This window comes from Camelus bactrianus, chromosome 11 (genome assembly GCF_048773025.1).
Source record: "Camelus bactrianus isolate YW-2024 breed Bactrian camel chromosome 11, ASM4877302v1, whole genome shotgun sequence".
In the NCBI taxonomy this organism is placed as follows: domain Eukaryota; kingdom Metazoa; phylum Chordata; class Mammalia; order Artiodactyla; family Camelidae; genus Camelus; species Camelus bactrianus.
Window position 1 is genome coordinate 13,803,204 of NC_133549.1, and position 24,375 is coordinate 13,827,578.

Below are 24,375 nucleotides of genomic sequence, written 5' to 3' on the forward strand. Positions count from 1 at the left end.
AATGGCAGCAGCACGTAGAAGGGCTCTGAGGGGAGATAGGCTTGATGGGTTTCAGGAAGCTCCAAAGAGCAGTGTGGGGAAAGTGGAGTGGACTAGGGGCCAACGACAGGAAGCAAAGCTGGAGATGGAGGCCCTGACTCGAGGGTGAAGGGAAGTGACGGGGGTAGAGCTCTGCTGGGGTCAGTGTTTGGCTTTCTGGGGGTCACTGTTTTGACAAGTAATAGTAAGTTGTATTTATGACCTTAGGCACACGTTAGTGAGCTAACGTTATGGTGGGTGAGGGTGGGGAATGAATACATGTCCTTGAATCTGTGTAGGGTTGAATCTGCAGGAGGATCCAGGAGAGCAGTGGCAGCAGTGCTGGTGATGGGCCAGGACACTGCTGGTGGGTCCAGGGACAAGGGGCACTTGCTGTTTAATTTATTCTTTAGTAATAGTTGAATTTTTATCATCTATGTGTTTAAGAAGCCTACTTAACTGACATACCATACGTGTGTGTAAGATTTGACTTTTACAGGAGTGTAACTGTTGTGCTGATGAAAACACAAAGGGACTTCAAACCAATTCCTCCTCTGAGATAATTCGACAGATATTTAGAGCCTGCTTGACATTTGGATTTCTGTGAAATCCAAGCATTGATACTTAAGTGCTTTCGACAAGTGCAGTGTCCTTCTGTTTGCATAGATAACATTTCATTCTTCTATTTCGAATTACATCTTTTGCTTCTTTCCCCAGGCAACAGAAACAGACACTAAAATCAGGGTGTGCACGCGGGCCTACCATCTACTTGTGCAGAAACTGGGCTTCAATCCAAATGATATCATTTTCGACCCTAACATCCTCACCATCGGTACTGGAATGGAAGAACACAACTTGTACGCCGTTAATTTTATCTATGCAACGAAAGCCATTAAAGTAAGTATGAGTGTTTTCTCTTTCTACCCAGGACGTTGCTCAGGTGTATCACGTGGCTCCCGTGGGTAGCTTGAGCTAGCAGAGGTATTTATTGGCAGGGAATGTTGACATTCTTATTCTTAGGTAGTAAATCGGTTTTCTGAAATCTAGGGGCCTTTATTATTTTTCTTGCATGTGTTATTTTATATTGTGAAGTACAGCAGACACACTGGGGAATGTATAAAAAACACACAGAGAGCATACTAGTCATGAGGTCTATAATGACTCTTACTTAGGTCCTAAAATACGGGACGCAGGTCGTGCCCCCCGTCTCCCCCTTTCTGATGGTGCCCGCACGCTGAGTTTTATGAAGAACCATCATCCTGAGTTTTACTATAGTACTTTGTTGCCTTTCTTGACAGGTTTATCACTTCTGTACACACAACCTGAATTATCCATGGATTTCGTTTTTGCAAATCCACCTACTCGCTGCAATTTATTTGTGACCCCAACAGCAGTACTCAGGGTGCTTTTGTGGTCATGTGGGGCACACGTGTGCAGGGTGTGAAGGGTCTGAGGGCCTGACCCACGTGCTCCAGGTGGTCAGCAAGGGCGAGCCCTGCCCTCTTGTTTCAGCTCTTAGTCTGTAAACGGGTGCCCTTTTCATGGTCTGTGTAGTGCCATTTATTTAGTGTTTTTCACACTCTTGGGTTTTTCTTGGTGATTGATTTCTCTATGTAAGCAGCCCCCCAGCACTGTACAGATGTGTTGTCTAGTGTTCTAAGCGCAAGAGGGCTGGATGCATCGTGCCTTCTGGAGGAAACACGTGGGTTAGATGAGCTTTGCTTAGTCGTGGGTTGTGATGCTGTTGGCTGCGAGCTCAGTGTTAGTGAAACCACAGTCTGTATCAAACAGGATGTCTTTACATGGGAACACTTACAAAACAGGGTTATATATTGATCAGTGATGATAATCTTGTGACCAGAGGTTCAGGAACCTAACCCTGAAGTTCCTGTGGGAGCTGCAGTTTTCAGTTTCCCCAACTCAGTGTTCACAGTGGCTTTATAGCACAGATACCACAAATAACGAGAATTAACTGCACAAACAGTGTAGTTTAGTTTTGCCTATTTTTGAGCTTAATATAAGTATAACCTTAAGATTCTTATGTGTGTTTTCCTTATCCAGTCTCATTTTAAAGATTCACGTGTGTAGTTGTGCTTTGTTTTTATTAATGTATAATGTATAATGTTCCGTCACATAACTGTTCCATAATTAGCTGCTCTGCTGTTGATAGTCATTTGGTTTGTTTCCAGTTTTGATATGAACATTCTCACGTGTGTCTCTTGAGTGCACACGCATTCCGGAAGTGGAATGGCTGGGTCCCAGCAGCAGGTAGTGGCCGCCGTCCCCCTAAATGCTTGAGCTAGTCTGTACTTTAACCAGCAGTGAGTGAAAGGCCCTGTTGTTCCACATGCGTACACAGGCTTGGGGTGTCACAGGTGTGCTGGGAACCTCAGTTTCCGTCTGTCCCTTTACAGTTAGTCAAGTTGATAGTCAACTAGGGAGTCTGGTCATTTAGGCTATGGAAGCCTTTTAGTAGCTTGTGCTTTCAGTGAGTGACAGACTACTCTCTGTCTTTTACTTGTCTGTCTCTTTTTCTTTCTTTCTCTGTTACTTATCCAGCAAGCATGTTACGGCACACTGACCACATACCGTGGCCCTGTCACGGTCACTATAGAAACATATGGAGATAAAGCAGAATTTTTTATTTTCCCTGGGGAGATTAGAGCCTAGGAGGAAAGACTGACGCAGTGCCTTTGTGATGCCCTAAAACACAAGTTTCAGTCTTTTGTCTAGCTACAAGAAGCTCTGAATTATTTTGAACTTTATTTATTTATTTATGTTTTTACTTTCCACTCTTATATATAAAGCTTGAGGGATTTGATTGCTGCTTTCGACAGACTAGGGAAATCTTTTCACATTTAAAAATTTTTTTCAGGGAACATTACCTGGAGCCAGAGTGAGTGGAGGTCTTTCCAACTTGTCCTTCTCCTTCCGAGGAATGGACGCCATTCGAGAAGCAATGCATGGGGTTTTCCTTTACCATGCCATCAAGGTATAGTGGGACACCTGTTTGCCCTTTGGCACCAGCGTTTACCTAGGGCAAGGGTTTGCAAACTTTGGCCCACACACTAACTCTGGCCTGCTGCCAGTTTCTGTGAATAAAGTTTTATTAGAACAAAGCCACACCCTCTCACTCATGCTGTCTATGGCTGCTTTTATGCTACAGCAGGTGACTGAGTAGTTATAACAGGGACTGTGGCTGCAGTTCTTCCTGTCTGGTCCTTTACAGAAAGGGTTGCTGACCCCTGATTTAGAGTATCCTTGGAAACCCTCATTTTTCTTTCTATTGCCCTTAGTCTGGTATGGACATGGGGATAGTGAATGCTGGGAACCTTCCTGTGTATGACGATATCCACAAGGAACTCCTCCAGCTCTGTGAAGATCTCGTCTGGAACAAAGACCCCGAGGCCACCGAGAAGCTCTTGCGCTACGCCCAGGTAGAGAGAGGTGTTCTAACCAATGGCTTTTCCTGTCTTTGAGCCTGTGGTTCATGTAGAGTTATTACACCTTCACTGTGGAATAGAAGCAAGTATCCAAGCATGTCTTTGGATCACTGAAGATCTCTGCAGAGAGCTCCAGAGAAGATGTTTTAATTAGGACGAGGAAGGAGAAACAGACCAAACCTGGTCTGCTGCAGGATTCTGAATTTGTATTTCCTTAAATTTATTTTAAAATGTAAAATTAATTTTTCTCGTACCCAAGTAACATTAATTCTAGAAAGTGTACAAAGTACAGATAAGCAGATGAAGAGAATAAAAATCACTCATAATCCTACTGCCCACTGTTAACCACTGCTGGGATTCTGTTATAGCCTTCTAGTCACAATTTTGTTTGTTTGTTTTTTTTTTTTTCAAAGTGAAAGTGTACTCATAGTGTATACACACATACACGTGCACACACACATTTTATAAAAGTAGAGCTGTAGTCTAGATGCTTTTCTGGTAACCTGTTTGTTTAGCAGTATTCTGGAACATCTTTCCATTTTATGGGATATTTTTCTACCTCATAATTTGGTAATATAAATCAGCTCTTAGATTTTCTTGTGTTGCTGTGTTCCCATTGTAACATGTTTACATTTGTTTGTATTACGTTTACACTGGTTTTTATATTAGGGTCTGGTCCAGTCGTGACAAAGTTCTGCATTCAGGACTTGAGATCTGTACGCATTTGATCTATAGACAGGAGAATACTTAACAGTTAATCTGAAGCCAGTTCCTTGTTTCCGTTTATTATGTGTTGGTCCTGTATATCATGGGTACTGCTTCCTAGAATTCAGTTTAAGGAAAGGTGAGATCCTTACCTCAAAAAAAGTTTTTAGTTTATTTCAGAAAGCAATGGCAGAGGAAGACACTTCCCCACAAACCGTGTTGGAACGTGGTCGAATGCATTGGTGTGTGTTGCTGCCTGTGTTAATGTCTTCCTCCCCTGCAAGAGTGCTGCAGTGTCCTGGGAAAAGGGTGGGACAGTTAAGGACCTACACATCCTTGATTTATCACCGCACAGGTGGCAGGATTGGGATTTCTGAGACTGCATGTGTTGGCCTTAGTTCATTCGGCAACGCTGGTTGGAGTTCAGACTCTGCCATGAGCACATGACCCTCCTCTCTGCTCCCTGTAAACATTCCTGATTTCTCGTGTGGACCCAGGACCGAGCTTCTCCGGTCTTGACTATTGCAAACAGAATCAAGTTCTGCTTCCCACTCATTACGTGAGAAACAGTGCCTAGATTTCTGTCCCTATTTCCAGGATTGTTTCTGCTCATGTAGGCAGAATGCTTAGCCCTTTAATATTCTTTGAACATGAAGACATGGTGTGAAATACTATTCTTCAGTTTGTGTCTTAGCCTGTCTTCCACTGAGTTGGGGACCCTTCATTAATTACTAACTAAGACAGTGTTCTGCTGTGGCCAAGAGGGCATCATAGCTTCTATGGTCAGGAAGTTACATAGAGCATTCTTAATTAACCCATAAGGTCATGTGCTTATTTCCTCTTCTCCACTGTCCAGATGAGACAGCTCTCGCTTAGGAAAAATAGGGCTCCTCATTTGTAAGACTGTTCTCATTTAAGGTTTTGTTGGCTTTGTATTTCCTGTCATTCTTTTTGGTCTGTGTTCACTTTTATTTTTGGTTTACAGGTTTTTGCTTCTTTATACCAAAACGAAGGTTGTGCCCCTGGGGCACAGCTGAAGCTTGAGGGAAATCTTAATAGCAATTGCGAGGGTTTAACAGCCCATCATACAAAAAATTGCTCCCCTCTCAATGTAACCACAAGGGCTTATTAGAAGCTGTTGACCCTTCTGTCAAGTAGGCTGTCTACATTCAAGGTGACTTCTGTTACCATTAAGGAACTAGTAACCCAAACAGGTGTACTTTAGTAACTCCCAGGAGCTGCCAGCTCTGTGGCAGTTCCTCAGGATACGCCAAGGGTATGTGGAGCATGAAAGCAGGAATGTTAGGAAGCAAATAAGGATTGAGGATTTTTTTTATCTTTATAAGAAAATGATCTCTTTTTGTTACTAAATAATGAAGTCTGCGCCCAAGTTTCATCTGATACATTGTTGAAAATGGTAGGAAGAGTCCTGTCTCTGAGCTTCTTCAACTCTCTGACGGGCTTTACTGAAAAGCAAGCCCCCTGATTGGGCAGAGACTGACCTGTGGTGAGCAGACTGTTCCGGCTGAGGGAAGCGCCAGGCGTCAACATGGCGCCATATAATCCACATGGAGTTTGTTTATCGGGTGGTGCCCTCACAGAGGTCGTGACCCTTTGAGCACGAAAGAGGAGGATCTCTGCCCTAGGGAGGGTGGCTCTTGAATGGCCACGGGTTATGAGAATCCAGACGTCCCCAACTTACGGTGGTGCAGAAGCAGTGAGCAATCACTAGAAACCTGCTTTGAATTTCGGATTTTGATCTTTTCCCGGGCGAGTGACGTGCGGTGCGGTCCTCTCTCGTGGTGCCAGGTAGTGGCAGCGACAGTAGCTCCCAGTCCATCCCACCTTCACAAGGGGAGCCAAGCAATATGCTACTACCATTCTGTACCCACACAGGCATTGTTTCTCATTTTCAGTACCGTGTTTAGTACGTTACACGAGATGTTCAGCACTTTATTACAAAATAAGCTTTGTGTTAGATGTCTTCGCCCAGCTGTAGGCTGATGTGAGTGTTCTGAGCACGTTTAAGGCAAGCAAGGCGAAGGTATGACGTTCAGAAGGTTAGGTGTGTAAATGCATTTTCAGCTTGTGCTTTGCTGCAGATGACGGTGGGTTTATTGGACATAAGTATTCTTGATACTTTTCTGGAACAAAGGTCGTCCGTTCCCTGATGCAGCGTGATGCTTCTCACTGCCAGTGGGTGTGCACGCTGCTCTTTGGCTTTCTGCCTTGATGCTGGTCTAGTTTGGTGACAGAAACAAGACACAGGTCCCTGTGGGGACCCTGTGAAGCAGGAGCTAGTCTGGAGCAGTAGGTGCAGATGGAAGGAGTAGCCAGGTGGGCATGACAGTTGAATGGCCGGTGTGCTTGGAAGCTTTTGTTTCCACGCGCTTCCTCAGTGTGTCAGGTGACTGGCCTGACCTGGTGCGTGGAACTGCACAACTTGTAAATCTAGATCGCGGAGAACGTCCTGCTGAGCCACCAGTTGGAAAGCAAGGTGGGCACAGCGTGCCATGTTGTCTTCTGAAGTAGCTGCTCTGAAATGGTTCGGTTTCATTTAAAATACTGATTTTCTGAAGCGTGTTCAGTAGGTGGGGAGTTTTCGTTCACTGAGCCTCCAGCACTGTACTGAGAGCTTCTCTGGCCGTCACTGCATCCTCATTTGCCCCAGTTCATAACCGCACTTGTATTGATTTCCCCCCCTCCTTGTGGCGCACTGGTATTTTCTGCGAACACACCAGGTCTTTTTTCCAAGCGTGTTTGGAATACTCTGCCCTGTTTTTACATATCAAACTCCATCCGGCAGCAGGAATTGCCTGCTTGTGTGACTAACGGAACAAACGGTGCTTATGTGTATCTAGTGATGTGAATGTGAGCTTTAGAAGGATTCTGGTGTGTGTGTGTGTGTGTGTGGTGTCACACAGCTCTGGTTTTGTGTTTTCCCTTAAATAAAATCAGAGTATATCATCTATGAGTTTTGTAACTTTTAGTTTCTTAAATTGGGGTATAGTTAACATATAATATTAGTTTCAGTTGTACAGCATGATTTGATATCAGTGTCGATTGCAAAATGATCATCACAATTAGTCTAGTTAACATCTGTCATCACACATAGTTACAATTTTTTTTTCTTGTGGTTTTTAAGATCTGTTCTCCCAGCAACTTTCAAATACACAGTACAGTGTTATTAACAACTGTACTCACCATGCTGCACACGACACCCCCGGACTTAACTTTATTTTGACCACTTTCACTCATTTCCCCTCCCCTAAGCCCCACCTCTGACAACCACCAGTCTGTTCTCTGTATCTATGAATTCAGTTTTGTTTTTTTTTTGATTCCAAATATAAGTGAGATCATGTGATATTTGGCAGGGTCTCCTTTTTTATGTGGCCAAATAATATTCCATTGTGTGTATACAGCACACTTTCTTTATCTGTTGTTTCATTGATGAACACTCAGGTAGTTTCCATGTCTTGGCTACTATAAATAATGCTGAAAATTATTTTTTTCTGTATATACTTCTAAAAAATATTTTTTAAATTGAGGTGTAGTTGGTTTACAGTGTGTTAATTTATGTTGTACAGCATAGTGATTCATTTACATGTGTATATATTCCTTTTCATATTCTTTTACATCATAGACTGTTATAAGATACTGAATATAGTTCCCTGTGCTATACAGTAGGAACTTGTTGTTTATCTGTTTTGTGTATAGTAGTTAGTATCTGCGAATCCAGAACTGCCAGTTTATCCCTCCACCCCTCCCCTTCCCCCCATGATAACCATGAGTTTGTTTTCTATGTCTGTGATTTTGTTTCAAACAAGTTCATGGAAATATTTTTTTTTTCAAATTGCTGTCTTCTGTAAGGTTTTTCAGCATGTGAGCGAGGCATTGGTCTTTCCGTAGGTGAGAGAGCCCTGTCGTTCTTTATTATTCAGTTACCACTCCAACCCTAAGTCTTGGAGCTCTCCCCAGGCCCTTTCTTCTTTTCTTTCACACTGTCCATGTTGATGCCTTTGTGTTTGTCCTTTCCTTCCCTCCCTGCCCCTCCCACTGTAGTTCAGGCCTTCATCAAAGACTATTAAAACATTCTCCCACTTCTAGGGTTCTCTTAAAAATACTGCTTTGAATGTAGCTTCAGAACTTTGTGTTGTGTCGCTCTCCCAGCCCCACTTCCACCACAGTTGCCCGGAAGGTTAAGTTCCAACTCCATGGCATGGATTTCTGGCATTCTGTGACTTGGCTTCTACCATTCTGCACACACATTGCTCCAGAAAATCCACTTTTGTTCAGCATTAAATCATCCAGCTAGTACTTACTGAACTCTTGATTTGTGCTTTGCACTTCCTGAACTTGGAGGGTCTGACTATTAAGACACGTGTGCCCACGCAGAGCCCACAGCTTAGTGGGACGTGCAGAACACAGGGGCAGTTGTAAGCCGGTGTGGGGTGGGTGCTGTGATAGGGCAAGTATGGGGTGCTCTGAGGCTGCTGAGGAAGGACACTGAACCCAGCGGTAGAGGTGGTCAGGGAAGGCCTCCAGCAGTGATGGGTCAGACCTGAGAACCAGAGAGGAGGTGGCACGCTGAGGTTTGGGGCTGGAGTGCAGTACTGGCCTTCCCTGCCGGAGGAGGAGTCACTGCATGTGGCGGGGGCCTGGCTGTCTGGTAGGTGCTGAGTAAGTGTCCGTCAGGTGAACGAACGTGGAGAGTTGGAGGTCAGAGAGATGGTGGACAGGGTAAGGAGCTGAAGTGTTCAAGATGGCAGAGCTCGTTGGGAATGGCAGAGGATGAAGCTGGAGAAAGCCAGAGCAGGGCGCTGTATGGCCTGGAAAGGAGCCAGTACTGTATCCAGGGAGCAGTAGGGAATGATAATGAATTTCTTCACCGGGGGCGTGTGATCGGGCTTGCATTTTGGAAAGGCCCCTCTGGCTTAGTGCAGAAGGTGCGTGGGAGACCAGGGTGCTCCTGGGCTGCGGGGACCAGTTAGCTGCTTGAACTGTGAAAGTAGGAGCAGAGTGGAGAGGAATATTGAGGCAGTAATCATGAGGGCTGGCTGGCTGGCTGGCTGAATGTGAGGGCAGATGGAGATTCGGGAATGACACTTAGATTTCCGGTTTGGGCTATGAGTGCCCCCAGCTGGGATGGAGGTCAGTCTGTGTGTGCACTTCTGTCTCTTTGCTGAATCTGTCAGCTGCTTCAAAGTATCTCTTCACCACTCGTCTGTGACAGTTACTCCTTCCTCAGAGTTCTAGCCTCGTCTGTATCATCTCCTCATCCAGCCCTTGGCAGGTGCTTTCTCACGTAGCTTACCTTTCTTTGTGTATTTCCACCTCCCTGTGGTGCAGCAAAGTCCTGGTGAGCACAGTCTGTGTCTTGCACCTCTTAGTGTGCCCACCTCCAGGATGATTTCTGACTTAGCTTCGTTACGGCCTCCCTTCGTGTATCTGTGAGTGGTGATGATCCCTGTTGAAAACTTTAAAAGCTCTTCCGATACGGGGTTTGGCTCCTCTTACTATCATGGAAATCTTTTGTTCCAAGAGGCTATCCTTTAGGAAAGAAGGAAAGGAAAAAACGGAGCCTTTCTCTGTGCCTCTGTTAAATGTTCAAATCCTAGTGGTGATCATTTTGTTACGTATAGAAATATTGAGTCACTGTGCTGTGTACCAGGAACTAACAGTGTTATAGGTTGATTATGCCTCAAAAGCAAACAGACTTATAGAAAAAGAGATCATATTTGTGGTTACCAGAGGCAGGGGGTGGTGGGAGGGGAAATTGGATAAAGGCAGTCGAAAGGTACAAACTTCTAGTATAATAAATAACTGCTCCGGATGTGGTGTACAGCATGGTAGATACACTCACCACTGCTGTGTGTTATATATGGATGTTATTGAGAGAATAAATTTTGACAGTTCTTATAAGAAAAAATATTTTTTCCTTTTTCTTTTTTGTATCTGTGTTAGATGATGGATGTTCACTAAACTTACTGTGGTCATCCTTTCATAACATATGTAAGTCATATCATACTGGACACCTTAAACTTATACAGTGCTGTTTGTCAATTATATTTTAATAAAACTGGAAGGGAAAAAAAATTTTCTAAGTAGAAGTTCAGGTCCTAAGAGATTTCTGTCTTTCTGTTTCTCCTTACCTCAGACACTTACTGAGGCCTAAATTCATGCTGGATATTGTGCTAGGGCCTTGAAACATAAAAAAAGAGGAAGGCATAGTTTTTGCTGCCCGTTAGTTGAGTAAGTGACCTGTTGTACCCGTCTCTCTGTCCTGATTCCAACCCAGGCCCAGGACAAAGGAGGGAAGAAGGTCATCCAGACGGATGAGTGGAGGGGCGGCCCCATCGAGGAGCGCCTTGAGTACGCCCTCGTGAAGGTGAGCGTGGACCGCAGGGCTGCAGGTGCCTCTGCTTGTCTGGTGTCGTCGCTGGACAGGAGGTGCTGACAGGACCTAGGAGTGTCCGAGACCACCCCTGTGAGATTTTGCCCTCCACCCTACCCCTATGTCCAGCACATTTGGCGGTGTCCAGAGAGATTTTGGGTTGTCCCAACTGGGGGTGGGAGGTTTTGCAGCGTCCAGTGGCCAGGGACTCTGCCAAACATCCTGCAGTGCACAGGGCGTAGAGAGTTACTCAGTCCAGAATGTTAGCAGTGCCGAGCTTGAGAAACACTGTCCTAGACCAGGTTGCTGTCATTTGGTCAGCAAGTGGGTCCTGGCTCTTCTGCTGTAATTGGAATTTTAGGTGAGATAATCTCTTGGCTTCAGTTTCCACATTTGTAAGTCTGGAAGATTTTAGAGTTCTTTTTTGCCTCTAGACTTAACTTTTTATTTCTTTAACTCTTTAGATTCACATATTTCCGGTTGTGGAACTAGTCAGCCACCTCCAAGCATCCTTGAACTAGAGACACTGGAGGGTGGGGGCTGTTCTGTGAAGGCTGGACAAGCCAGTGGAGGCTGCATGGGTCTGAACTTCGCCTCCGAGTCCTGCCCGTTGTCTTTCCTCCCCCTGCCCTGTGACATTGCAGTGAGAAAGCACACCGATGTCACGGGAGATGTCTGTCAGAGTGTCATCTGTTAAACCACTAGGATAAAAAGTATATTTGATTATGAATTTGAACTTGTTAGTGCTCTTTTTGTCACTAATTTTTCGCTTTTACTAGGTGGTTACTTCATATCAATAAAGCCAGCTAAGCACTTTACATGGTTTATCTCGTTTAATCCTTAACATAACCATATGAAGTTGGTACTATGTGATACGTTAATCGAGGAAACTGAGGCTTAATAAATTGTCTAAATTAGTGAAAGGAGCCTGGGTTTAAACATGTGCAGTCTGATTCCAAAACCCACACTCTTTCATATTTCCATGATATATTCTTTGTTAGCCATTAGAACTTAAGCCATTTTTTTCTGTGATCTTTTTCCTAATTTTTTTTTTTGTAGGGCATTGAAAAATATATTATTGAGGATACTGAAGAAGCCAGATTAAACCAGGAAAAATATCCCCGACCTCTGAATATAATCGAAGGGCCGCTGATGAATGGCATGAAAGTTGTTGGTGATCTTTTTGGAGCTGGAAAAATGTTTCTACCCCAGGTTGGCAAATAGTTGGGGGGGGGGGGTAGTTTCACAATTGAAAGAAAAAATTTTGTCTTTTAATTAATAGGCTTGGGTATATTTCTCAGGATTTAATTTTGACAAGAGATTGGGGCACTGAGATCTGATTCTGGTCATTCCTCTGTGAATGTATTTTTAGGAGTAGTCTGGAAAAATCCGTCTAGGGTGATGTTCAGGTTAGAGGCCGTCTGGACGTTCCTAGTACCCCCGTCTTCATGCTCTGCTTTGCTTGCTTGCTTGCTTCCCTTCTTTCTTTCTTCCCTCCTTTCCTTCTCTCTCTCTTCTTCCTTCCTTCCTTCCTTCCTTCCTTCCTTCCTTCCTTCCTTCCTTCCTTCCTTCCTTCCTTCCTTCCTTCTTTCCTTCCTTCCTTCCTTCCTTCCTTCCTTCCTTCCTTCCTTCCTTCCTTCCTTCCTTTCATGTTCTGGTCTTCTGTACCACCTCTTACCTCCAACAGCTGTCTCTCCACCACCCCAGAATTAAAATAAAACTCAAGATTAATGTAAAGTTAATCATACTAAGATTTGATTTGACCAGTCAGTGTTCATCCATAAGGATGAATATTTTGAAAAGTGATACACATTAAGTGATACATTTCAAGTAAAACCAGTACTTTTACTTTGATTTGCAGCAACTACCTGCCCCATCAGTTAACAAATACTTGTTGAACCTTCTGGGTTCAGTTCTGTCAGGCACACAAAAAACTAAAAGCTCTTGTTCCTTTTTTTTTTTTTTTAACTCATTCTGTATTTAATTATTAATTGCTCATTTCCTCCGTCTTCCTTCATGGTGTTTCTTACAGCTGTATCGTTTTATAGTTAATATACAATAAACTGCACATATATAGTGGATACAGTTTAATAAGCTTTAACATGTATGCACCTGTGAAACCATCACCGCAGTCAAGATAAGAAATACTCACTTGTTCTGTCCTAGCCTTCTTCAGTCTGTGACAGTTCTCAGTCTTCGTTTTTCAGGATGTTGACGTATTATTTCACTTTTTGTTTTTCAGTTAGCTTTAGACTTACAGACAAGTTGCAGCTGTAGTTTCAGAGTGTCCATGTATCCCTCACTCAACTTCTTCCCCTAATGTTAACATTTTTGCTTGATCTTAGTCTGGTTATCAGAAAATTAACATTGGTATAACACTGACAACTGGAAACCTTACTCAGATTTCACCAGTATTTCCACCACTGTTCTCTTTTTGTCCCACAATCCCACATTGCTTTTATCCTGCCTTCTCTAACATTTCCTGAGTCCTTCCTGATGACCTTGACTTTTGAAGAGTGCGGTACAGTCTGATAACGGTAGACTGTCTCTCAGCTAGATGTTGTCTGATGTTTTCTCATTTCTGGAGGGGATTACACAGAGTTGCTGTGCCCTTCTCAGTGGGTCATGTCAGGAGGCCCATCAGTGTTGCTGTGTCTCCTTCCTGGTGATACCACGTCCGGTCATTTGGCTAACGGTGGCGACTACGTTCCTCCACTAGAAACTGACTTGTAGGGAGAAACTGAGGTGGTGCAAATATCCTGTTTCTCACCCTACTTCTACTCATGAGTTTTAGCATACATTGATGAATTTTATGAAAGTCCCTGTTCATTTTTTCTACTTATTTAACAAATTTGACATGTTACATTTTGCAAATATGATGTACAGTGATACATTTATATATATTGTAGTATGATTGCCATAAAAGCAGTATTTATCGCACTACATCACTATAATGTATTATTGTCTGTATTCATTATAATGTGCATTAGATCTCTTTGGCTTATTTACTTGTTCCAAGTTTGTACCCTTAAATACCATCAGTCTTATCTTTTTTTCCCCCATCCCTTGGTAACCACTGTTTTATTCTATTTTGTTTTGTTTTGTTTTGTTTTACAGGTTTGGCTTTTTTAGATTCCACATATACGTGATATCATACAGCACTTGTCTTTCTCTGTCTGATTTATTTTGCTTAGTGTGCTCAAGGCCCATCCATGTTTTTTGCACATGGCAGGATATCCTCCTTTATCCTGGCTGCACAATATTCCATTGTGTATATATCTATACACCACATCTTTTTTTATCCATTCATCTGTTGATGGGCATTGGTGTTGTTTCTAAATCTTGGCTATTGTAAATAATGCTGTGATAAACATGGCTGTGCATATATCTTAACAAAATTCTGTTTTCGCTTCCTTTGAGTTTATACCCAGAAGTGGAATTGCTGGACCATGTGGTAGACCTGCTTATAATTTTCTGAAGAACTTCCATATTGTTTTCTATGCAGGTGGACTAATTTACATTCCCATGAACTTGTGTGATTTCCCTTTTCAGCACGTTCTCACCAGCACCTGTTGTTTCTTGTCTTCTTAGCAATGGCCGTTCTAACAGGTGTGAGGTGATACCTCATTATGGGTTTTACTTGTATTCCCTTGATGGTTAGTGATGTTGAGCACCTTTTCTTGTGCCTGTTGGCCATTTTGATGTCCTCTTTGGAAAAAATGTCTTTTTGGTTCTTCTGCCCACTTTTCAGTAAGAATGTTTGGATTTTTGTTATTAAATTGTGTTAGTTCTTTATATGTTTTTGATATCAATCCCATAGCTAGTATATAATTTGCAAAATTTTCCCCATTATGTAGGCTTTAAAAAGCCCCCCCCCTTTTTTTTTTTGCATAAGCCGTAATTAAGAGTGAATGTAATGCTGGGGACTGAGAAGGGCTCACAGAGGAGAAGCTTGATACTAGAGGAACATGTAGAACCTGGAGAAATGATGGAGGGCCTTTGAGGGAGAAAAAATACCTTGCAGAAGTTCAGAAGGCAGAAACTGCAGCATGGATCTCCAGCCCTGTTTCCTCCTGCTCTGCCCCGCTCACTGGCTTTCCCCACAGGGGACTCACTCCTTACCTGCCTGCGTCAAAAGCGGGCTCCAGGGAGGCTGCCCTGAGGTCAAAGCGTGCGATAGTCTGTGCGAACCTTCCACAAGCGGCCGTTAGTGACCATCCGGGTGTTTGGGTAAAGATGCCTGACTCTGTGTTTCCCAGGTTATAAAGTCAGCTCGGGTCATGAAGAAGGCTGTTGGTCACCTTATCCCCTTCATGGAAAAAGAGAGAGAAGAAACCAGAGGGCTTACTGGCACAGCAGAAGACGAGGCAAGTCATTTCGTTTGGGCCTGCCGGTTCCCTGAGGAACTGGCCCCAGGGCTGCCTGGTGCAGGTGGGGACCTAATACTTCGGGCTTGGCTGTGTTTGTCATTAGATGAAACAAGGAAGAGATCCAGCTCTTCTACCAAATATCAGACAGAATACATTGGGATTTTCCCTTGAATGTGGCTTCATGAACTTTTTAATAGGAACATAATTTTTCAAACAAAATCAGTTTGTTCAGCCACCTGCTTACTATTTACAAAGCTCCTACTACGTGCCGGGTACCGCGCTTCACACTGTAGCTAGACAAGGTTGATCCTCACACTGGAAATGGTGTTCGGCTTTGGAAAATCTCTTGACTGAATATTCTCCACGTGCTGGTAACTCCTGGATTCAGATTCATTCTTGCTGGCTGCACGACCACAGTAAATCAGGTTTGGCCCTTGTGACTCTGAGTTCTGAGGCTGATCTGTGTGTGAATGGCTCTGATACAGTGTTTATAAAAATCCCCCTTGCGTTGCACGCCTTGTTCTTTACCTAGAACGGCAGTGCTGTAGAGGGTAACCAGGCGTCCCTCTGCGCTGGCGCTGTGGTTGTTCCTGCTGTGATGGGACATGGGCAGCTCTCCAGCTCCTCCCTCCCCCTTTACTGCCAGCAGTACACAGTTATCAGATAGGTTTTGGGCTTAAGGATGTGATCTTTCACTATGGACTATTTGTACTGAACTGACACTGTTCTTTGAGGTGATGGAGTCCAGGATCTTGGTTGAAGCTCCCTGAGCTACCAACTAGGTGGGCCTCCTTTCTACTGACAGAGCATGTGATTTGGGTTCCAGGTCTATCTTGGAGGCCATCTTGGTTGTATTAAAGTGCCTTCTGTGCCGACGCCTGTCTGGCTCTAGAGAACTGGGTGGTCCGCTCTGAAATGACCACAGCAGTGCTGAGCTGCTTGACTTTCTCTCCAGGACCCTTACCAAGGCACCATCGTGCTGGCCACCGTCAAGGGGGACGTGCATGACATAGGCAAGAACATCGTTGGAGTGGTCCTCGGGTGCAACAATTTCAGGTGAGTCAAGACCCACCCCTTTCAAATCCTTTCTTCTTTTAAATAAAAGCGTTAACAGGCTGATTCTTTATTGGGCGAGAGGGGTGGGGTATGGCAATAGGTGATAGAGGTTATATTTAATTTCTTCACTGTGATTTCGAATTTTCTACATTGAACATACCTTCTCAAGTGAAATAAGTTAGTTATTATTTAATCTGTTGTATGTTCAATAAGGACATAAAGTAGAGTAAAAACTATTCAAGCAGAGTCAAAACAACCAAGAGCCTTCTTGGGAGTTGACTTCAGGCCAGAGGCTAGAACACTGGGCTCCACCCCACGGTCAGCGGCCTGGAGCATATTCCCTTTTACTCTTGGTGAGCTGCCAGGTTTTAGAGCCAAGATCTTACAAGAGCTTGGCCAGATGGAGCTTTAGAAGAAGCCTTGACTGTGCAGCTCTTGCTCTTTGCCTTAGAACAGAGCCGTGCACGCCTCCTGGTATTGATGAAGCTGGTTGTCGAGTGCTGTGCTCAAGCGAAATCCCTTATGTGTCTCATTATGCTTGAGTAGTTATTCAGCACACATTTGTGTCCGTTTGAGAGCTCATGTAAGTGCATGTTCTGCTCACATTTCAACATACTCTCTACAAGGAAAAGCCTAATATAACTGTGTCTTCTCTGGTCCACGTCCAGCCAGCAGTCCTTTTGAGTCATGGACTTCTTTGCAATGTGCTGTTTTCACTGTAGAGAAGACCTGACTGCAGCTACAGCTGTGCCCCCACAGAGTTCCGTCTTCCCGCTGTCACACACCAGTTAGCCTTTCAGCCCCCTCCCTGCTTCAACACGTTTATCCGCCTCTGCATTCAGGGCTAAGTAAATGCAACTCTGAACCATTCAGAAAGATGGAGATGGAGGAGAGGTATCAGGACTTCCCCCTCTCCCCTGACTGTCTGCCCAGGCACTGGCACGCCTGCCTGCCCGCCCGCCCCACTGTCAGAAGGCTCAGGTTCTCTCCCACCCTGGAAGTGAGGAATATTGTTCTTGGAATGTTTTTTTTTAATACATTAGAGCTACAGTGGAGGTTTTTCTAATGAGATTTTACCTATAGAGTAAGTATTTGGATGAGGTGTTTGCTTCCTGGAGTCTATGACATTTCTGCTGTTGTCTCACCTCAAACCCTGTGTTGTTGGTTTCTATTTGCATTCATCACAATTAGTTAAAATTCAGTTCAGCTATAAATGTTTATAGATCACCTGTTACATACTGTGCATTTGTATCTGAGACACCAAAATGATTTAGTTAACTTTTCTCCATTTAAGAAATTTCCTGTTTATCAGGCTAAAAAGCCGATGATAATGGGACAGGAACTGTGTAAAAGGCAAACTTACTAAACCAGTCCTTGAGATATCATTGTCATGTGTTTATCATTGTTTATTGGGAAGAATGGGTAAGTAGCTGAGAGAATCATATTAGGAATGTTTTTTTCCCTCCAGTAAAGACATTTTAAGAGGCCAGGGAGAGCTGTGGCATTTCTCCAGGGTGCTGCTGAAGACGAATGTCAGCAGTGAAAGCAGCTTATCAGACCAGAGGCTTTCCCCCAGTACATCCAGTTCCTTTAGCTTGTGCACTGAAGGTCTGCTTGTCTTTGCTAGTAAGATAACTTTTGCTTAACTCTGCTAGTAAGTGACTGGAGAAACGTCTGATGAAACTTTATTCTTTTACAAAAAATAAGTGAGTGTGCAGACTTTTTCTATCAGGTCAAACACCCGTTTGGGTCTTGTGTCTCATTACACGTGGACCCTTGGTATTGGTGTGTTTAATGTTATGACGTCAGCTAGCAGACGGGTGGCCCCAAGATCTGCCTGATGTGCTTGGATGTGTGTTTTTGCTGGGCATCGCTAGGCTGATGCTTGGCTGAATCACCCAGCTAGTGAGTGAGTCTAGCAAACCATCCAGTACCAAATCCTAATGCAGTTTCTCATTCCTCTTTGCCTTGATGAGTAAACCTTGTGAAGTGATAAGAATCAACTCTCAGCACGCTGGAGCGGATCATACAGTGCTTCTAACTGTATTCACAGCGCTGTGTATTAGCTCTCTAGAACTCTCAAGCTTCTCTTGACCGACTTTTCCCCACCCCACAGCCCCTGGTAACCACAATTCTACTGTTTCTGTATGTTCGGCTTCCTTAGATTCCCTACAGAAGCATCGCACACGCAGGGTATTTGTCTTTCTCTGTCTGACTCATCTCACTTGGCATAATGCCCCCAAGGCTCATCCATGTTTTCACAGTGGCAGGATTTCCTTCTTTCCTGTGGCTTCTCATGGTTCCATCCTGTACATAGATCACATCTTTATCATTCGTCTATTGACAGACACCTTAGCCACAGGCTGGAAACCTTCGCTGGGGCTGCAAACTGGTGGGGTACTCCCATCCAGTGGTGGCACATGTGAATTGCAGGATCAGAAACAAGCTGCCACCTTTAACTTCACTTCACGTGACAGCAAATGTGAGGCACCTGAAGTGGGTGCAGATGCAAAGCCAGCCTTATTTTCCATTTTCATTCCTTCTGGAGAGCAAAAGGGACTTTACCTATTACAATATTTAATTTTCTAAACTGTATGTATTCTCAAATAGGATTGGATGCCTTTGCTAAAGCATTTAATGCATCTTACATTTTTTTCTGAATTAAATGCTTGTGTTAACAGCTCTGTTATAAGCACTTGAGAAAGATGATTATAAAGTTTTTAAAATTCCATAATATTCATTTTTATTTTATTTAATCACTCATGTGGTAGAATATAAGAATCTGTCTAAGAAGAGGCCTATAGACATGGGGTGTGGCTCAGAGTGCAGGATGGAAACCAAGGCAAAGCCAAGAGAGGCAGAGAGGTGTGTGGGGGAGGCAGGACGAAGTAAAGGGAGAGAAGGTGGGAAGGGTGGTGGGAAGAATGGTGGCGGCCACAGAAGACAGGGATGGGTGTCACCCAGCCTTCAGATCCCTCCTTCAGCCAGGGTTCCCATGGCCAGTTGTTCGTGATTCTGGGCCTTCATCTAGCTAACACCTACTTAGTTTTTCAAAATTCAGCTGCTGTCACTCCCTGGGATGCTTCTGATTGTTACCCAGTTTGCCTCCCATGACACACTGTAAATGCCCTGTTGGAGCACTTGTCATAGTTTGTTTTCATGTAGAACTTGCCAGCAGTTTTTCAGCTCAGATGTGCTGAGAAACCAAACCCCTTCTTCTAGGGTGGGCAGGGGCAGCCTCAGCCCTCAACTGGTTGTCGTGGCGGTGAGCAGCCTCCTTCGTGTATCCCGCTGCCATGAATATTATTTTCTGTGCAGGAAAGCAGTGGGAAAGGTCCCTCTAAACAGTGGTATAGTTGGCTGTTTCCCAGCAAGACTTCCTAAGGCAACCTAGTAAGTTGGAAACTGAACGTGTACCCAGTCCCCTAGCTCACTGTGAGCAGACCTCTCTTACCTCAGTGACCGCTGAGCCTCCCTCTCTGCAACCCCTGAATGGGCGAGTGTCCGGGCTCAGCCCTTGGACCTCTTCTCTGTCCTCACTGCCTAGTGCTTTTCAGACTGTAATGGTCCTTCTGATCACCTGTGGATCTTGATGAAGGTCAGATCTGGTTACAGGAGGTCTGGACCTGAGGTTCTGCATTTCTGACGAGCTCCCAGGTGGCGCTGGTGCTGGTGCTGCAGGTACAGGGAGCACCCCTGGGGGACGAGGGCCTGGACGGCCTTAGGCCATCTCGTCCTGTCTCGTGAAGGCGTTTCTCTTGCATCTCTCCGCTCTCCCCTCCTCCCCGCTTTCTCCCTCTCCGCTTGCTCCCCCGCTTTTGGCAGCTTATTTTTCTTAATCTTTTACACATAGTCTTGGGACTTTTTAATACCATCTAATATGCGACAAGTCCCAAGTTATATCTCTCACCTGGACTTCAGACTTACATATCCAGTCGACTGTTTGAGATTTCCGTCTGGATAGCTAAAGAAATGTCAAACTTCATGTTCTGAACATTGAACTGATTGCTGCCATTGACATGCCCTCTTCTCCCTCTCGGACCTCCCTCCCCACAACTTTCTCCTTCCTCCATTTCTGTCCAGCCGTGAGGTCTTGCTTTTCCTCAGAGCAAGCATGCACGCAGTATTCCTGAGAGATGCACTGCAGAAAGAAGGAAAAAGAACTGAGAGCAAGACAATTCTTGCCATCGCACTGATGATTTTAATTGAATATTTTAAAGGTATACAATGTTGAAAAGTCAGTTTTGAAATGCACGCCATTTTGTCTTAGGCAGTATGCTACTACCCTGAGTTTTATATGCAGTGGTCTGTGCTTAGTTGTAGTTTAGCAAATCCAGCTATCAGACTTTTCTTCAATGTGCTAAAAAAAAAAAAAAAAGGTGCCGCCTGGCTCCTGTTACAGCCTGCAGTGCCCCGCCATCAAAACCTACAGCGTTTGTCTTCTGCTGGGTGGGCGCTGGCAAACCTGAATATAGCTGTCGCTGACTGACACTGTCTGCGTGCTGAGGGGTCCGTATGTGCTAGGTTATTTTTTTTAGAAATTTTAAGTAATATGGCAACAAGCTAAAAACTCCAACACTATGAAAGGGTATATATTGAGAAGCAGGGCTCCTCCCTATCCCCGGTGTCCAACACCTACTACTGGTAGCTGCCGATACTATGTCTGGTAGTAGTTCTTAAGCACTGATTTTTTTATTTAAAATTATTTTGCCTACTTGAGAATTGTTGACATTGTGAAATAAGTGAAAATGCATGCTGTAGTTTTTAAAAGCATCTTTGAAAGAAATACTCATGATAAAATTAAATCGTAAAAATGTCTGGCGTTATGGGTGCTCAATAAATCTAGGATAGAGGAGCAGTATATAGAATATTTTCCAGGGCAGAAATCCTGTTTGTTCTGAGTTTCAGAAAGGTATCTCTTCTACAAGTTAAAATTCCTTGGTATCAGTCTGTTCTCTCAGGGCGTGCTCCAGGCTTTTTCTGCCCAGTTTCGCCCTCCTCCTCATGTGTGCCCCTCCAGGGTCAGCCCTTCCTTTGAGTCTCACTTCATTTCTCTTGGTGAACTGCTCCCTGGTTCAGTCTCTCTCTCCCTTGACTTGGGTAACCAGAGTTCCTTATTGTCAGCTTTCTGTGTGCAGGAACTGACCTCTTCTTGATTACCCTTCTTGATGGCTTCCAAAGTAGTACATGCGATGGATATTTACTGAATGGGCTTCCCAAGCATCTTCTTATTGGCCTAAGTGCTAAGAGGATGGGTTTTGTGTCAGATCCAGGTTCAGATTCCAACCCTGCTACTTATTAGTTGTTTGACTGGACAGGATGCTTAACTTCTGGGCCAACACTTCTCAGGGTCCTTCCTCATTAAAATCGTTTTCAAGAATTTTAAAAAAAAAGTATTAATTGGTAGACCTACGTCAAAATCAAATTTAAAATATAAATTAAACATCATAAAAATATTTTTATTCTTTGATGCAATAATCCCATTTATAGTAATCCACCCTATATATAAATATTTGGATAAATGCTTGAAGTAAATATATGAAAACCCAAAAAATGGGCCATGGTAGTGTTTCCATCATCGAATTCCTGTGAGGATGAAGCGAGATTGCTTATGTAGAGAGCTTGGTGTAGTGGAAACAACCCAGGTGCCTGCTGTAGACGGATGAGTGTATAAACAAACATCGCATGGCACATGCGTGCATGGAGTAGTACTCAGCCTGTAAGAGGAAGGAAGTGCTGACACAGGCTGCAGCGTGGATGTGCCTGGGAGACATTATGCTCGGCGACTAAGCAGACACAAAAGGACAAACAATGCATGAGTCCACTTGTATAAATATACGGAGGAGGAGAATGCCAGGGCGGGGGCGCGGGGGATGGGAACCACTGCTGAGTGATGACAGGTCTCCTGTTTGGGGTGATGAAAGAGTTGAAAACAAGTGGTGATGGTTGCACAATATTGTGATCGACTGCAATTATTGCCACCGAATTGTACACTTAAGAATAGTTAACATCGCAAGTTATATATTACATATATTTTACCAGAGCTTAGAAAATAATGTCCTGTACCAAAAACTACTGAATTGTATGCTTTAAACGGTGAATTATATGCTCAGTGAATTCTATCAGCGAAGCTGTTTGAACAAGCTCGGCACAGTCCCTGGCGCACAGTCCGTCCCTAATAAATGACAGGCGTGGTGGTGGTGGTAGACGAGCTTTTCAGTGTGATTCCAGTTTAGTTTAGAGCAGTATTTAGTGGCTAAATAAAAATGTTCATTTAGCTTTGTCACTAATGTGTTCTCATTAATTTTCTCACCTCTCATTTTTGTGTCCCAGAGTTATTGATTTAGGGGTCATGACTCCCTGTGATAAGATACTGAAAGCTGCTCTTGACCACAAAGCAGGTACTGTGCATTGCAGTAAATGTCGCTTCCCCCAGTGTCTGTCTGTCAGTAAACAGGAATGGCCCAGCTCACGTGGGATGGGTGGGACATTCAGACAAGCAGGTGCCAGCCCTGCCTGGGGCTCCTGCATTGTCATTAGTAATGGCGGTTGGAGGGTTGACCAGGCAACTGTGAGACTCCGTTATAGCTCTGAGGAAGGGGAATGGGACAGGACAGGCTTCTCATAAGAGAACACTTTGTATTGGATTTTTTCCTCTGAGTGTGTTTGCGTTTTTGTTTCTTCAGACACTGACATGCTGAGTCTAGGAAATCATGAGCTGACCATATGCTTTATTGCATGGCTTCCCCAAACTGTGGCAGGCATATTACTGCAACTTTTAAGTTGCACATCACATTTACTACCAAAAACAAACAGCAAATTGAAAACCCTCAGTCAAAAAAGAAGTCTCAGAATTAGAAATTGGGAATTTATGTTCTGTCTTGTGGCCTTTATTGGAGTCTTAAAAATGAGTTTTCCTCTTTTTGTCTCATCTTCCTTCTTACTGTCCTTTTTTTTTTTTTTTTTTTTTTTGTTAAATCATAGATATAATCGGCCTGTCAGGACTCATTACTCCTTCCCTGGATGAAATGATTTTTGTTGCTAAGGAGATGGAGAGGTTAGCTATAAAGATCCCGTTGCTGATTGGAGGAGCCACCACTTCGAGGTAGGTCATGCCGATGAGCTTTCTGCTTCACAATAAGTTCTCTTAGATGCCAGCGTTTAGAAACAGTGATAAAACCTGAGTTTTTCCTTATGCACAGTGTGTTGGCTTCTTATTATATAAACATATGAACTTTCTGGTCTTCACGTGGACAAGAGCCAGCATAATTTGGGTGCATGCTGCAAGAAACTCCTGTCATCTCCCCACCCTCTGCCTGTGTGTGGATTCCTCTGACTTGCAATCATCTTTTCCTTAATCCTTTCACCTCCCGTCCAGTTCCTGAGACTTCTAACAAACGCTTATTCCTCTTGAAATAAAACTGAGTGGAGAAGCTGTGCCTCTTGGCACAGAGCCATTGTTTGAACTTTGGCCCACTCCCTGTCTTAAAGCAGGTGTCTGAGTGAATAATTCCAGGTTCTCTTGAAGAAATTCTGACCTTGTAATAGTTGAGATAGGAGGCTGACCTAGAGACAAAGAATCAAAGGATCCTTTGGGAAGTTGTTTTTGAAAGGGAAACCTTTTGGGAACGTTTGGGTCAAATAATTTAAAGAAGAGAAAGTTCCAGTTGGTCACATGATCGTTACTCAGTTTGCCAGATTTTTCCTGGGGCCATGATCATAATGATTGCTTGGTGAGAGGTATGTTAATTACAGGTATTAGACTTTTTATGACACACTCCTTATGCCCTATGTAGCTCACTTTGGCAGAGAGCAGTGCCCAGATGGAGCTTTGTCCTTGATGGTCCCACTGGATTGCAGTTTGCTTTTCTGCTACAAAGTGTGATGGATGCCGGGTCAGGGCTATTCTGGGGTTCCTGCCGTGCTGGAGGCAACTGTACATCAAGCCATTCGTGTTAGTCAGGGCTCTCCAGGGAAAGAGGATCAGTTGGATGTGTGTGTATCTCCTTAAACAGCAGGTGCAGAGGGGGGCGGGATTTGATTTATTTTAAGGAACTGGCTCATGTGATTATGGGGGCGGGTAAGTCTGAAGTCTGCAGGGAAGGGCGGCAGACTGGAGACCAGGTAGGAGTTGCTGTTGCAGTCTTGAGTCTGGAGGCAGAAGACCTTCTTCCTCTGGGGACCTCGGTCTCTTCTCTTAAGGTCTTTAATTGGTTAGATGCGGCTCACCCACAGTATGGAGGGTAATCTGCTTCACTCCTAGTCCGCTGACTTAAATGTTAATCACATCTAAAAAACACCTTGCCAGAAACATCTAGATTGTTGTTTGACCAAAAACTGGGTACCGTGGCCTAGGCAAATTGGCACATAGAATTAGCCATCCTTCTAC

At 44.0% G+C, this 24,375-nt stretch overlaps 1 protein-coding gene across 7 annotated transcripts in view; it reads left to right on the forward strand.

Annotated features, from left to right (window-relative positions):
• Nucleotides 1-24,375, forward strand: part of MTR (5-methyltetrahydrofolate-homocysteine methyltransferase) — a 98,020-nt gene that overhangs the window by 39,481 nt on the left and 34,164 nt on the right. For all 7 annotated transcript variants that reach the window (XR_012509980.1, XR_012509977.1, XR_012509978.1 and 4 more), the window contains exons 16-24: nucleotides 736-915; nucleotides 2,894-3,010; nucleotides 3,315-3,455; nucleotides 10,465-10,554; nucleotides 11,620-11,772; nucleotides 14,820-14,927; nucleotides 15,886-15,986; nucleotides 22,320-22,387; nucleotides 22,971-23,091. Coding sequence is in view for 4 of the 7 variants with exons in the window: in XM_074373268.1 (XP_074229369.1) it covers nucleotides 736-915; nucleotides 2,894-3,010; nucleotides 3,315-3,455; nucleotides 10,465-10,554; nucleotides 11,620-11,772; nucleotides 14,820-14,927; nucleotides 15,886-15,986; nucleotides 22,320-22,387; nucleotides 22,971-23,091 (1,079 nt within the window). In the remaining 3 variants the exon portion in view is untranslated. The remainder of the gene's footprint in view (nucleotides 1-735; nucleotides 916-2,893; nucleotides 3,011-3,314; nucleotides 3,456-10,464; nucleotides 10,555-11,619; nucleotides 11,773-14,819; nucleotides 14,928-15,885; nucleotides 15,987-22,319; nucleotides 22,388-22,970; nucleotides 23,092-24,375) is intronic.